Consider the following 14,284-nt stretch of genomic DNA (forward strand, 5'->3'; position numbering starts at 1 on the left):
GAATTCTTACTGTTTTATACAGTATCTCTACTCAACCTGTGATTCCCTGTGGCATAAAACAGAAGTTTCTGTCTCATTAGAAACTTTTTTTTGGTCATTTTCAACTGTCATTAGATAAGAAGGTAATGTATGAGGATAAAGAGAAACTCTTTTTTATCTCTCTTTATCAGTCTACAGGTGTGTCAAAAAATAGTTTTTTCTTAATATACACTTACTGATGTCTTCAAATTGAAAAAAGGGTTAAATGGGAAATCATTGCTCTCGCTTTTTGCCACCTTTGGAATTTTATCATATGAATCAACAAAAGTGGAGCTGCACAAATCATTTCACTGCCAATTTGCAAGTATTTAGGCCCCAATCCTGACCTGCTTCAACCCTGCAACCCTTGGTAGCAAGGCATTAAATGTGCCAAAATGTTTGGACTGATAAAATATCTGGGAGGAGGTTGTAAGATTTTGAGTCATTTCAGGTGATCATCGTTGATGATCAAAGCTTATCTGTGTTTTAAGACACAAATTCATTGTTCCTCCTTACTTCATGATTACGGTCAATGGTGACTCCACAATTCTTTCTGTGGTGTCAAGCCCCTCCTGCAAAGTGTGGCTTCTACACTCTTCAACGTATTAAATTATAAAAGCCACTAATAATTACAGCAAAACTCACAATTGTCAAAAGAAAAAGGAATTAATATGCATCACAGTAAACAATAGGATATATGATTGACTATTATGCTATTATTATACTATTATATGATTGAAATAATAGTAATAATGTTATTGATGGAATCATCTTTACCTGAAAATGTTAGATTAAATGCATGTTGAGACAAATGCTCTCCAAGTTTTGAACAATGGGAGATGAAATCTACACAGAAACAAGTGACAATGCTTTGCTCCTGTGGTGGACGTGAGAGAAAGTGCTGTCTCTCTAGATATTTCCACTGCACAGGTAACTTAAGACTCCACAGGTGCTCTGCTCCACACAGAACATCGTGATGTACAGTAAATGTTACAACAAAATATTGGCACCAACATAAAGACTCTCTTACTGTCCCGTGATAAACAGACAAACTTACCTGTTTTCAGAAAAGGTTTGGTGGGAGCAGAGCTGCTGCGCTGAGGATAGCAAAGATGAAAGTGGCACTTCAACTGAGACAAGTGCAGAAAGACAGAGAGGTGTGTGTTTGCGTGTGTGTAAGAGAAGGTAAGAGACCTGAGGATATAAATAATTTATACATCACGTGCATGAGTAGTATATGCCCTGTAATTTTTTCCAGTTAACAGCTGTTGAAGCTGGTGTCAGTGTTAGCTGTTAAACATCACTCTTTGTCATTCTTGATAAGACATACAGTTAACCTCTTGTCCAGATATTTAGAATAGGACCAACACTAAAAAGGAGCAGACAGTGAGACAGTGAGAGGCAGTGTGAAACAGACATTTGATATATCAAGTTAACATCAACAGGTGTGTGTCTGTGTGGTTGTATGGAGTCCAATTTCTTTTACTGAGTCATGATGGAAAGATCAAGAGAAACTGCACACACAAAGAAAAAGCTTATTTATGAAATACTATCTAATATTACTCAACACAATATAAATGTTTTTTAATCAAAGCTTATTTAAATGAATAAAAATCAACCAAATATTTAAAACCTACAATAGAATCATGTTGGGTAAAAATAAATGTAATAAAATACAAAAATAGAGACCAAACCCAAATCTAAATGATTTATTGTTCATATCATATCACATTTCCTGTCCTGTTTTTCTTTTCAGTGCTTCTCTTCTCATGTGACTTGAGATTATAGCATCCCAACATGTGATAATCACCCCCTTGTCTTTCAACATAAGTGTTTTCACCCATCTAACTACTGATGCTTGAGCGCCTGTGAAAAACAATGATAAAATAGTTGTAAATAGTCAAAGAAAAACGCATGTTTAATGTATATATAAGTATTACGATAACAGTTTAGTACAGTTTAAGAAAATATTTTATCATTACAGGAATAACAACAATTATACTGCTTCACCCCAAATATGTATCAGTAGAAAACTTGATGAGATCAGTCTATTACCAAAACCATTTTGTCTCTTCTATATACACAAATGTACACAAAAATACAAAAAAATACACAGCTTGCCACAGCTGGAATTATATAAACCTGTGTGTGCCACATGTAGAAGTAACTTTTGTCACAATACCTCTGTCACACTAAAAGAATTACGGTCTAATAACTTTACAGCAAGCTGCACAAATGCCTGCTCTCTGTTTGTTGTCATTGAAAAGCCCATTTTCAGTACAAAGAAAACCTCTTGGTTTGTCAGTTTGGTAAAAATGATGCTCGATTTTACTTGAGGGAACACAAACACGGTGAATAATGAAAATTATGGTGTCATGATAAATTTGGTAACAACTTCATATGACACAAAATAATATGTACTTAGTGATGAAGATTTGATTGGTTATTGATTGAGTGGTGTTTTCAGAGTTAATCAGGAACAATTCATTGAGAAAGTCATTACATAGTATCAAAAAATCTGTGCGTGTGATTTATTCAGTGTTACTTTGCGAACTACTTGTTTCCTGATGTGTTCCTTACTTGTTCTTTGGTAACCAATGACCACAAAGCATCGTCCATGAGGCAGGACTACAGTGGTTGATGACTCCCTGTCTACAGCTCTGGACAGGGCTGTTTAAGGAGAGCTCTGATAAACTTCTTCAACTCTTTGTCCCCTCTGGTCCACCTCACCAGCCGAGTCAACACCAGCCTTCCCTCTTCAGCCTGAGCAAGGGCCAGGTACCATCCACCTGGAGCCCCATATCCATCCTTCCCTCCTTTAGCGTGTCCTTTACCCACCTGTTCCTCCTCCAACACCCTGTCTTCGTTTGTGTCTGTAGAGTCTAGGCCAGGACAGGTACAGGTGCCTCCTTCTTGCAGCCACAAAGCACTGTGGGCCATTGCGCCTCCGACCCCTTCGGCCCTCTCCGCACCTCCCCCTGCCCACCTCAGAATGCGGCTGCGGGCCATAGGCACCAGCTGACGGTCCCCTCCCACTGTCGACACACTGCCCAGACGCATCTTAAATGCTGCAACAGAGACAGAGAGAACACGATTTAACAGGTGTCACATCAGACACATTGTAAAAAAAAACCTCTCTATCTCTGTGATAAGATGACTTGTTCTGTGGCCTGCTTTGTGAGAATCAAGTTTGAAAAAAAGTTGAGTAGTAATACAGATCTTAGAAAAAGGTATGTACAGTATTTTGTAGTCTACATTATCTACATCAGATTGTTCTCACCATATGGACTGTGGCAGAAGTTTTCCTGGATGTCAGTCTCTCCCTCAGCAGCCAGACTGCAGGCATCACAGATTACACTGCCTGGGGGGTGGAAAATAGAGGTGATTAGATAACTGTGAGTGTCTGCAGAGCGGGTGTAAAAAAAAAAAAAAATCACAGTGGTGGAGTAGGACTGCTGCTTTTGCAGACACTCTGATTCTGGAACAGAAACTCCAGAATCAATGCATGCAAAACAACCTTAGGATAAAATAGGATCAAATAAAACATTGGTCTCCTGAATAGAAAACCTACTGAACACAGACCAGATCCATCCACTGACCTTTCAGCGCCTCCTCGTGCTTCACCTCCTCTGCCGTCCGCCCCTCCTGCTCTCCGGTTGCCGGGATACAGAGATCGGTCCCGCGCGGGAACCGGGTGCAATTAAACATCTCGGGCCAGGGGAACCCGAAGGCGCTCATTACGGGCACACAGCCATCCCGCACGGCCTCGCACAGGCTTCTGCAGGGGCTGACCGGCCCGCTGAGCTCCGGCAGACACACCGGGGCGAACAGCGAGCACAGGAACTTCTTGGTGTCCCGGTGGCAGAGCTTGGAGATGAGGGGCAGCCAGGCCGCCGACTGCTGCTGGGCCTCTCTCAGCGAATCATGGCCGAGCAAGTTAGGGATCCGCATGTGCCTGTAGCCGATCCCGTGGCACAGAGACAGGGTGCTCGGGATAGGTTTACACACCGAGCGGAGCGAGGAGCTGAACCCGAGCGACGGCGGCCCGAGCTGGGCAGGAGCCACGGTGTCAGAAGCACGAGAAGCTCCAAACAGCACAACAAAGCTGAGCAGAAAAACAGACATTGTTTTTGTTCCAGCGAGCACAGAGTGAAGTCAAAAAAGCTGCGGCACTTCTGCCTGGACTTGACCGGCTTGTAGGTGTAAACAAAGAGGTGTGGAGGAAACGGGGGGTAAATGAGAGGGCAGGCGCCTCCCAGTCATCATCCCACCCCATCAGACTGGTGCCTGCCTGACAACGGGGGCATGTACTGTTTGTTTCTTTGGTTTGTCATTCATGTTGTAAACTGGAAACTTTGTGGTAGACACATAGCCGGACAATGATGGTGCAGTGAAGTACAGACACAACCATAATTTTGCTTTCTATGAACAAAAGGCAGACTCTACACTTTGTTTACACATTTGATAAATAAAATAAATGTTTTCAAAAGCCATTCTTTCTCCATCTTCAGCATTATTGTACATTTTGTTAATTATATTTGTACAGTCTTGAGGATATGAACATTTTGTTATTTGTCAACACTGTCAACATTTGAAGTTCAGGCCCATTTTATTTCATTTTATACAGTATTCACAGCCTTTGTATATACTTTTTTTCTTTTTCTATTTTTTGGCAATTTCTTAGCCTACAGGATTCAAATGCTTTGTAGATCCATAATAACTTCAATCAGCATAATCTTCAAGTTTTTAGGTTTTGAAAAGGGAGAAACATTTATAAAACAGACTACACAGCTGCCTATAATTTGCTTGTGTTTGTAAGAAATGAATACATTTTTGTAAAAACAGAATAGGATGCTGTTTTAGTGTGTGTAGCGTTACCTGTCAGTACTGGAAATAAACTGTAACTGTAGTAGTTGAAGCAGTGTGTGTGGTACTCTGTCATCATACTCAGCCAGAGGGTGTCATAGACCCTTTCATTTTTTTCCAAGGAGACTGCCACATGTGCACCGACAAGCCTCATCCTGTTGCCAAATCACCCTTGTCGTCTCACTCAACTTGGCCTTGGACAGTATTCCACAGCAAAACCCGAGGAGGGAAACAATTGAAAGCTTTAGAAGAGCTATAGAACAAAGAAGACACTACTGAACAGCCAGTCGGCATTAAATCAGCCAACCTATAAAGCTTACAGTCACATATTCCTGTGTAGTCTCCAGCACTAAATCAACATATTTAGGGGATGACCCTGCACCCCACCAGCCCAAGAGAGAAAGCTCTTATTGTGCCTGCACCAGTCTTTAGTTCAACTGAATTAAACAGCAAAGCAAAATCAGTCACAAAAACATATGTACCATACATACATTCTCAATGTAACTAATGTATTGTAAAAGGTTGTTGATTTGTGAGGAAAACAAAAGGAAAATCTAAGTAAAGTTGTTTGGTGTTTAAAATTTACACAAGACTACAACGTATGATGTTGTATGAACGTCTATCAATCAATTATAAATAGTGAAGGGATGAAGATTTTGAATTGATTTATAAAAAGGGCTTGTATTGGATTGGTACTCTGTATCAGCCAAAAAAACCTCAGTTTCGCTAAGGTGAGAAAACATCAGATGGGTGCATCCCTATTAGCACATGCAATAGGCATAGTTCTCATGTAGAATATTGGTATTGTTCAATACAGACCTTACAGAAACAGCTATGCAATTCTGTGTGTCCATAGGTCAGCTAAAAAGGGACAAGGTGTCACATTACAGGATGAAAGTATAAGGTTTGCCCAAACTGAAAAAAAATTCTTATTTTTGTCATTTTTCAAAATATTTTTTTAACAAGGCCTACAGTTTTTACATTAAAACACATTCTTCTCAAAGCACATGCATTATGTATTAGTGCAATGCTACTGAGACAATGCTGATGAAGTGGCACAACACAATCTGATGACAGGAAGAACCACACAACAGGACGACATTCACAACAACACAGTCAGACGACACATCAGAGGCCTGTACTACAGGCAGGATTTGGAGTTAGCAAACTAACCTCAAGTTTAATCCTGGGTTTCCAGGGTTACAGTGGGTGACATTTTACTGTAGGTTAGTTGTGCAGCATAAGCATAAGCACAATAAAGCCTACACTAGTTATGTAACTTAACTGAAACCTCGAACTGAAATTAAATGATGATCTTGCTCATATGTTTATTGTGTTTATCTATTTATTAATTTAACAAATCTCACGGTTGAAATTTGCACCATCACATGACGAAGGCCACGGCCGCTTCTCAAGTACCGGAAGTGGTCGTTGTGTTGTTGCACCACAGCTGCTGTCATGTGATAGCTCGACCGAGGAGCTGCTGTTGACAGTAGCTTCCCTACCTTTGGATGAGGCTAACACATAACCGCGCAGGAAAGAAGTTTTATGTTTGTTGGAGAGGATAAAACACGGCTCCATTTCTGACGGAGAACAGGGAAGCTGGGGTTGTGTAGCTTCGACCCTCGGACGCTGCCATGGGTTGCTGTTACAGCAGCGAGAACGAGACCACAGAGCAGGTAGCTGTTAGCCGCTAAGTGGCTAAAACTGTCCCGATAAATACAAGATGGGTTATTAAGGAAACAATGTATGTAATATACTTTTATTCATAGAGTATGTTTAATACATAAAAATGCATTTTAGGGACTGTACCGAGGTTACCATGTGACCGCTGTTTTGTTGGTTAAAGTTATATGACACCTATAAAGTAGCTTTAGCTAATTAGCTTCAGCCTACGGGTAAGGCCTGGTCCAAAGCAGCCTGGGAAGTTGGCACATAGATGAAAAATGGTTATAGATATGAAGAGCTGTGCAGATCTGCATGCTTAAAAGAAAACTACAAATGGCAGCTTATTTACAGCCACTTTTACGAACAGCAGGGAATGATAATTTATAGCTTAGTTAGTTTAATTCTTTGTTGAAACCTGGAGAGTAGTGGGTTACTACTAAATTACTCAGTCCTCAGTTGTGACATTTAGAGGTACACCACCAACAGAAGTGACTTATATTCTGGGTACCGTGTTTTTGATGTATGCTATGTCATATGACTCCCATGCTATTTTTAGTATGCGGAAACAGCTCCTTTTTAGCCTCATGCGGAATATTTTCCTCATGCACTTTATCTTAACAATAGCAATTGGAGTGCAATGGAAATAATTCTTAACCTCTCCTATTGTGTTATGCCCATATATTGCATATTAGTCTGAAAATGTAGCTTTTTTGGTTGTATTTATCATTACTTAATAGAATTGTGCTGCTTGTTCAAGTCAATGTCAACTTGATTATTTTCAATGATTCAGTCAGGTTTTACTTGCATTAAGTGAACTACTGTAGGATTAGTTTGAACTGTTTTTCAGGTGTAATTCAATTTAGAGAGGGTGGTTGACTACAGGGATGTTCATTTTGAATTTATTTTCTGAAGGTGGGCTGACAGTTTTGCATGCACACACACAGACAGGAAAGAATCCCTTCTCACATGGCACTGATGTTCTGGGATATTTTAACTGTTTAACTGATAGTATTAATTGGTCAAAATTTGTATTGTAAGCTGTTACTTATGAGCAACCCTAGTTAAGGAACTTGGTTCATGACTCCCGTAATGTTTTTCTGTGAGTGCAAGAACTGAGAACTGAGCTTTGAACATTTTCTACAAGGCTTGTAATGATGTGTTACCATGTGTGTTATTGATAACTAATACTTTTTTCACAACATCTAATTGTTATGTTGTAACATAACACTTTAATTTTTGTATCCAGTGGAGAAACCACAGTTAACGGATCACAAAATACTCAATTGTTTAATATTATAGTCTCAACTATTACAATTTCATCACGTTCCTGAATTAAAAATGAATAAGCACATCCTTTGGCACTCCTTTCTACGGTTTGAGTTGCTGCACAATTGTAACAAAAATTGTTAAAACGCCATGATCTGAATCATCATCATCATTCAGTTATATTGTGATTGACCTGCTCTAGGACCCTGATGAACGTAAGCCACTGATCCCCCACCCGAACCCTGTCAGCAAACCTCCAAATGGGACAGACTGGATCACTACCAATGTCCCATCAGCACGGACAGATGAACAGGCCCTCCTCACATCCATCCTCCACAAGACAGCACAGTAAGACGCTTCTTCGTGCAACCATAGACAAGCCAGACTCAGCATGTGTTTCCTGATAATAAAGCAGTAAATCATCTGGTCCTTTTAATAAACCTACCTTTATTTCCTCTCTGCCAGGAACATCATTGATGTCTCAGCAGCTGACTCTGTCATGATGGAGCAGCATGAATACATGGACAAAGCTCGGCAATACAGGTATGTGAGTGAGTGGTCAAGTAATAATTGTTATGGAAGGCTGTCGCTCTTCTGCAGTTGTTGTTTTTGTTTTATGTGTGTGGGTGTGGAAAGGGTGTGGGTCTCTGTTTGGACATAAATTTGCTTTCAATGAAATGAATGTCAATGCACTCATCAGGAGATAGTTGTCATTCCCAAGCTAAATCATGTCTTCAAATCAATCAAAGCCATATAAAAGAAACTTTATTAGTTTCCAAGATTTTGAGCTTAACACTGTGCTATAGCTGCTATACGGACTTGCTAAGGTGCTTCATTGTTTTTTGGTTGTACCTGATCAAATTAAAGAATGTAAAAGTACATCATTTGAATTAATGAGATGATTTAGATATTACCAAAAAGAAAGCCAGCTGTATATCCAGCAGAGACATATACTGGTTGAGAAGAATGAAATTGTAAATGGTGTTTAAAATGTTCTCACCAATCCAGTGGCTCAAGAAGGTGGTCAGGGAAGTGAACAAAAAAAAAAAAATTGAAACGTAGACCTTTCCCCTCTGGTGTTACCTTAAACCTCAGATCCAGTGACACCTCGTGGAAGTTTGAAGAATACTAACAAACACAGCAGCTACTTTTATGCTGAAATACAGGTACAGATTAAATGAAATCAGGTTAAAGAGCTGAGGTGAGGTTTTCTGTACAAACTGTGTTTTAAACATAAACTCTAAACTGCAGGGCAATGACAGGGCAACAGCTCCAGTAAGCGTCTGTTTTTTTTTTTTTTGTTTCAGTACGAAGCTCGCTGTGTTGAGTAACAGTCTGCCCCAGAAGAAAGCCCTTGCTCTCCCCTCCCTCACCAGCCAGCCCCACCAAGTGCTTGCGAGTGACCTGGTGCCATACTCAGATGTACAGCAGGTAATCATACACTACCACACACGGAAGATACGTTGGCATACATTGCTTCTTGTCATGTGTGATTTCCTTGTTGGCTGCATTAATCATCAGAGAGATACTCTTTTGGAAACAGTATACTACATGTGGAACTGTATAGTATTTCATTGAGTGGGGGTGTGAGGAAATGTGTGACTTAAAATAGATCCTAAAGATATCTAATGCTTTGCCATTGTTGCCTATTTTGTCTACCTGATATCCCGTTGGTCTGTTGTTGGACTAGTCTTATTTTTCTCAGCGAAATTGGGAATTTGAGTTAGTTTGTACACTTCTCAAAAACTCTAACTGTCTTCCTCTTTCTTTGCAGGTGTCCAAGATAGCAGCTTATGCTTACAGTGCAATCTCTCAAATCAAAGTGGATGCTAAAGAAGAACTGGTCGTCCAGTTTGCCATTCCCTGATTCTGCAACTCTGGCCTACATATTGTTCCTCCCATCCCGCTCTTTCTGTGTCACTCCTGCATCCTCACCCTCCAGCCCACCCTTTATTAAAGCATATTGGTCCTTGTGCTTCTTAGCTATGCCTCTAACTGCTACAAAGACAGAGACAATGTAGGTTTGCACCATATGGCTGTCCACTAGTGTACTTAATTATGGGTCAGTGACAAATTGTCATCATGGAAGATGGTTTCCTGTAGATGGGCACTGGGGTACGATCTCATATTTACAACAACCAGGCCTTCACTGTATGTAATGTGTAGATCAGAGGCTTTGTCAGAACCAGCTGTGGAAAAATCATTGTTCATTCTTCTTTGTGATTTCTCTTAACGGTTGTCTCAGTTTCTTTATTTTGTTAGTTTACCTAGCCTGTACTTAAGCAAGGCTAGCTCTACACCCCAGACTGTTATCAGGAGGCATGGAAGAATGCACAGTATATTCACCTTTGGCAGAGCTGTAGGATTTTTGGCACAAGGCATTGGATTTTGCTGTATTTACTTACATACAATCTCTACTGGAATAAGAGAAATGATTCATCTCACTGGCATGGAATAACCAAAATTATCACTGTACCATATGTGCAAGTTCAGTGGTTGAGTAGTTTAACCATTTATCTGGATTAAAAAAAACTTGCAACGGGGCTTAAAGATTGCACTTTGTGTGTCTTTAACTCTGTTCTGACACTGCCCATTCCCCAGTGTTTCTCCTTGCACAGCAAGAAATATGTAAAGATGAGAATCAAAGAAAAGAATATGTTTTCTGTTAAGATAAAGTTGTCATTATAATTTAAAGGGTTGTAATGATGTATGCTGGCAAGATCTAGGTATCAAACATCCTACAGTAATCTGGTGTCCCTCTGCATCAACATGAATCAGTGAACTAACCTGATTTGAGTAAATTTCATTTGACATTTTTAGCTGTAATAATGTTTAAAAACTGACAGTGAAACAGGTTGGTAATTTGTTGTCCAGGGTGTGATCTGTTATTTTAGTTGAGTGACCTGTCCATGGTTGGTGTCCTGTGGTGGGTGAGGATGCAAACACAAGCTGGGTGGGTGCTGGGTGGGCCTACTAATGTCACAAGGGGGCGGGAACGGCTGGAGCTTTCTTGGGGCACAAGTTCTCAAGTTTACAGACAGTAATTTGTCCTCTGCAGTTTTCTAGCACTAAAATAATGAGCTGGCAGACTCTTTAAATCCCAGACCTTCACATATTTAATAGCAGTGGAGACATACAGAGATGAAGGAGTTGGGTGTGTAGAGGGTGCAGGGACAGATATCGTGTATTCATGCCTTCTTTGTACAGAATTTTCTGATTGAATATAAAAACAGATGATGGATTGTATGAAGTTCTTCTTTTTGTAGAGAGTTCATTGGCCAGGATTGGCTAAAGTCTTGTGGTGATTACAAATGTTTTTATGAAACACGAACACTTTTAAGGCCTGCAAAGCTTTTCGCTGCAGATTGTAATATGATTGAGTTGTTCATATTAATCAGAAACTAACCATTGTAGCAGTGTGGGGGAGTTGGGAGGGGGGGCGTTAACAATCTATGTACTACAGCAGATAAAATGATCCGAAACCTTTTTGTGATTATTTATTTGTGTTTTAAATGTATATTTGCTCTTCACAGGAGAGCACAGGAGAGCACATGACTATGCGTGGGCAGTGAGCATGGTGAGCTGCTCTTCAGTCTCTAAAGGGATGATCTGCCAGGCTGTGATTATTTCAACCACGCAATTGATTTGAGCTTTTTGCAAGGGGTTCTTGGCATTTTTTTCAGTTTTGTTTGTTACTCAAATGTGTAATACTACCTGAAATATGTTTGTAATATCTTAGGCTAGTACCAAAAAGTTTTAAGATTTTTTTTTTTCTTTTTGTTTGTTTTGTTTTTTTTTTTGGTTTAATTAATTCATTAAAGACTTTCAACATAAGCACCTGCGTCTTATTAAATAAATATTAACATCCACATGCTTATATCTGGGAAGTAACTGGTGCAGTAATTCAGAGACCATCACTGACAATAATAACTACTTCTCTTTGTTACAGCAAGATAATCCATAACAATATTCAAATATTAGCATAGCTTTAGTGATGTCCCTCACTTGTAAGTTGCTTTGGATAAAAGCATCTGCCAAGGTTAAATGTAAAATATTCCACAATCCACACCCATGTTTGCAACAATATTAAAGAATTGACATGCATCTATAGCATGTGAGAGCCGATATCTCAGGATCACTCACTGTTCACTATCAGACTGTTTTGGAAAGCTGTAGCCCTGACTCCTGTTTGGACTATCTAATAATAAATTGTTCATATCAGTAGATAAAAAAAAATAAACAAACAATAACAATGCAGATATGACCAGATATACACAGGCAAACATACTGCATATTCAATATTGTACAAGTTTTTCAGCAGTGGATGTGGAGCACAGGTCATTTGAGTGAAACTATGATTTTAACACACCACAATGGAGATGAGTGAGCAGTCACTGGAGAGTTTCCTTGCGTCTGCTGTGGTTGTTGCTGTGATGCCAGATCTTTGCCATGACTCGCTCCTGCCGTGTTACAGCACTGAAGTCCATTGTCTTTAACCGAGGCAAAGCATTAATCACACGATTCCTTAACACAGAAAGACATGCACAATTATACATGTGGACTACGTAGTTTATGTACATTTTATGTGTCTTCACAGAAAAATCCAAACTGAATGTTGAAGAGGTTTCTCTTTGCTTGGCATTATCTCTACTTTAGTGGTGCTACACATATATTAGAAATTGCGATACAATTTAATCAAAAAGCTCTTCAGTTCAGTGGAATCAGGTATAACCAGCAGCCCTCTTGCTGTGTGTGTGTTTGTAAGTAGTGTTGCTATGCAGACTAGGACCTGTAATATGAGCTTGATTTACATTTAAGCACCTGTTAGAACATTATGCACCTACAAGCTTGCCAAGCATTCATTTCTCACATAGACACACACACACTCACAATGTAATTGCACTCTTCTTGCGCAAGAGTAGTCCCTCACTCTACACCTCTGAAGTGTATGACAGTATGAGGTGCTGACTTTGACTCTGTTTTTGGTTCTGTTCTGTATGCAAACATCCAGCAGCTATGGGGGTGCTACTGGGTGCTACTGTCGCTATGCTCAATAATATTGTTATGTTCTTATAAAAAACCACAAAACAATATCTGTTAAGTAAAGGTATCGCACAACCAGACATAATATGTTTGTGCAGGATGTGTGTGTGATGTGTGTTGGGATAACTTTACTCAAAGACAGTCTCCACCTGTAAGCTTTGTTGGCTTCAATGACATTTCCATGTAGAGTGATGGTGTGTAGATGTGGCAGCACTCCCAGTCTGTCCACCTCTGACAGAATAAAAATGCTGTTACCGTGAAGATACAACACACGCAGCTCACGCAGCTCACACAAAACCTGGAACACAAATACACATATTCATCCAAATTGCAGACGTTTAATCTAACAAGAATCACTCCTGCATTATTAAAAACAGATGTGAGTGGTGTCGATAAACAGATATCTCTTTAAAATATACATCTCTATAATTGATGCCACAGTAAAATCAGGAAAACCGCACCCAAACAAGGCATGCAAAGAAAGCTCACATGTTCTACATGTGTGATTTGGTTGAATGAAAGGTCCAGCCAGGCGAGCTGTAATGGCTCAGCCAGGAAGTCGCTAACAGTCTTCTGGAGGTCATGAAGGTCAGTGATGTTGTTATTATTGAGACGCAGTGAGTGGCTTTGGTACTTCATCTCTGAATTTCTCTTTAAAGGCCGTAGGCCACTGGTGGGTTCCTCTGTCCATGCATCTGAGACCACAAGTATAAGAAATAGTGAATATTAGGTACTGGCTTGATGATGGAATGAGTTGTTTGGTTATACTGTACATGCATCCACTTAGAGAAGTACATATACAGCCTATATGTACAAGTTTAGCAAAATCTACATACAATATTTTGATATATTAAAAAACTTATTTCTGGGTTATAATTAAGTGGCTATACAGCAGTACACTGTAATGTGCAGCCATTACAACTGTAATAATGTTGTGTGATAATACAGGACATAAACATTAGTGTGAATATAAGGAGAGAAAAACCTTAGAGGAATATGACAGTGTACTACCTGCCAAACTGCTGATGTGTTTAAAAGATAAATCCACAGGAGCTCCATACATAGTCACACCTGTAAAAGGTTCACTCACCTGTTGGGAGGATAGTGACGTTATGACAAATTACAGGTGAGTGAGATATTAATCCTCAAAGGCTTCATCATAACATTGTATACGCAATACACAGACAAGCCAAGCTTTAACAAATCAACCATTTCGACCCAATCACAAATATCATACACTTACCCACAGTGTTAAGCAAGTAATGGCAACACGCTACTTTTCTTACGTTATTTGGAAAGCCCAATGTCGATTTAGCTAGTTACCTGTACGAGAGACAACACGACATGTTTCCAAGGAAACAAACAGGTACGTTATGGGAATTGTAGTTATGTTAGAATACGATGGGATTGCGTATTCTCACAG

The 14,284-nt window shown here is 39.7% G+C and overlaps 3 protein-coding genes across 3 annotated transcripts; 1 reads left to right on the forward strand and 2 right to left on the reverse strand.

The window, feature by feature from the left end:
• Positions 1-1,758: 1,758 nt before the first annotated feature.
• Positions 1,759-4,406, reverse strand: LOC111224124 (secreted frizzled-related protein 2-like). Its single transcript, XM_022748532.1, has 3 exons — positions 3,618-4,406; positions 3,299-3,379; positions 1,759-3,086 (listed from the first exon to the last, which is right to left on the reverse strand). Exons 1-3 carry the CDS (start codon positions 4,141-4,143, stop codon positions 2,671-2,673), a joined length of 1,023 nt encoding a protein of 340 aa, XP_022604253.1. The 5' UTR covers positions 4,144-4,406; the 3' UTR covers positions 1,759-2,670.
• Positions 4,407-6,330: 1,924 nt separating this feature from the next.
• lamtor1 (late endosomal/lysosomal adaptor, MAPK and MTOR activator 1) lies at positions 6,331-11,632 on the forward strand. The gene is made up of 5 exons (XM_022748542.1): positions 6,331-6,563; positions 8,021-8,166; positions 8,284-8,361; positions 9,126-9,249; positions 9,593-11,632. The coding sequence occupies exons 1-5, from the start codon at positions 6,522-6,524 to the stop codon at positions 9,683-9,685; spliced, it is 483 nt and encodes a 160-aa protein (XP_022604263.1). The 5' UTR covers positions 6,331-6,521; the 3' UTR covers positions 9,686-11,632.
• Positions 11,633-11,704: 72 nt separating this feature from the next.
• Positions 11,705-14,215, reverse strand: LOC111224130 (leucine-rich repeat-containing protein 51-like). The gene is made up of 5 exons (XM_022748541.1): positions 14,185-14,215; positions 13,873-13,951; positions 13,351-13,556; positions 13,011-13,159; positions 11,705-12,342 (listed from the first exon to the last, which is right to left on the reverse strand). Exons 2-5 carry the CDS (start codon positions 13,922-13,924, stop codon positions 12,210-12,212), a joined length of 540 nt encoding a protein of 179 aa, XP_022604262.1. The 5' UTR covers positions 13,925-13,951; positions 14,185-14,215; the 3' UTR covers positions 11,705-12,209.
• Positions 14,216-14,284: the final 69 nt, after the last annotated feature.

The sequence above is a fragment of the Seriola dumerili genome, unplaced genomic scaffold, assembly GCF_002260705.1.
Source record: "Seriola dumerili isolate Sdu_G_001 unplaced genomic scaffold, Sdu_1.0 BDQW01000122.1, whole genome shotgun sequence".
Classification (NCBI taxonomy): Eukaryota; Metazoa; Chordata; class Actinopteri; order Carangiformes; family Carangidae; genus Seriola; species Seriola dumerili.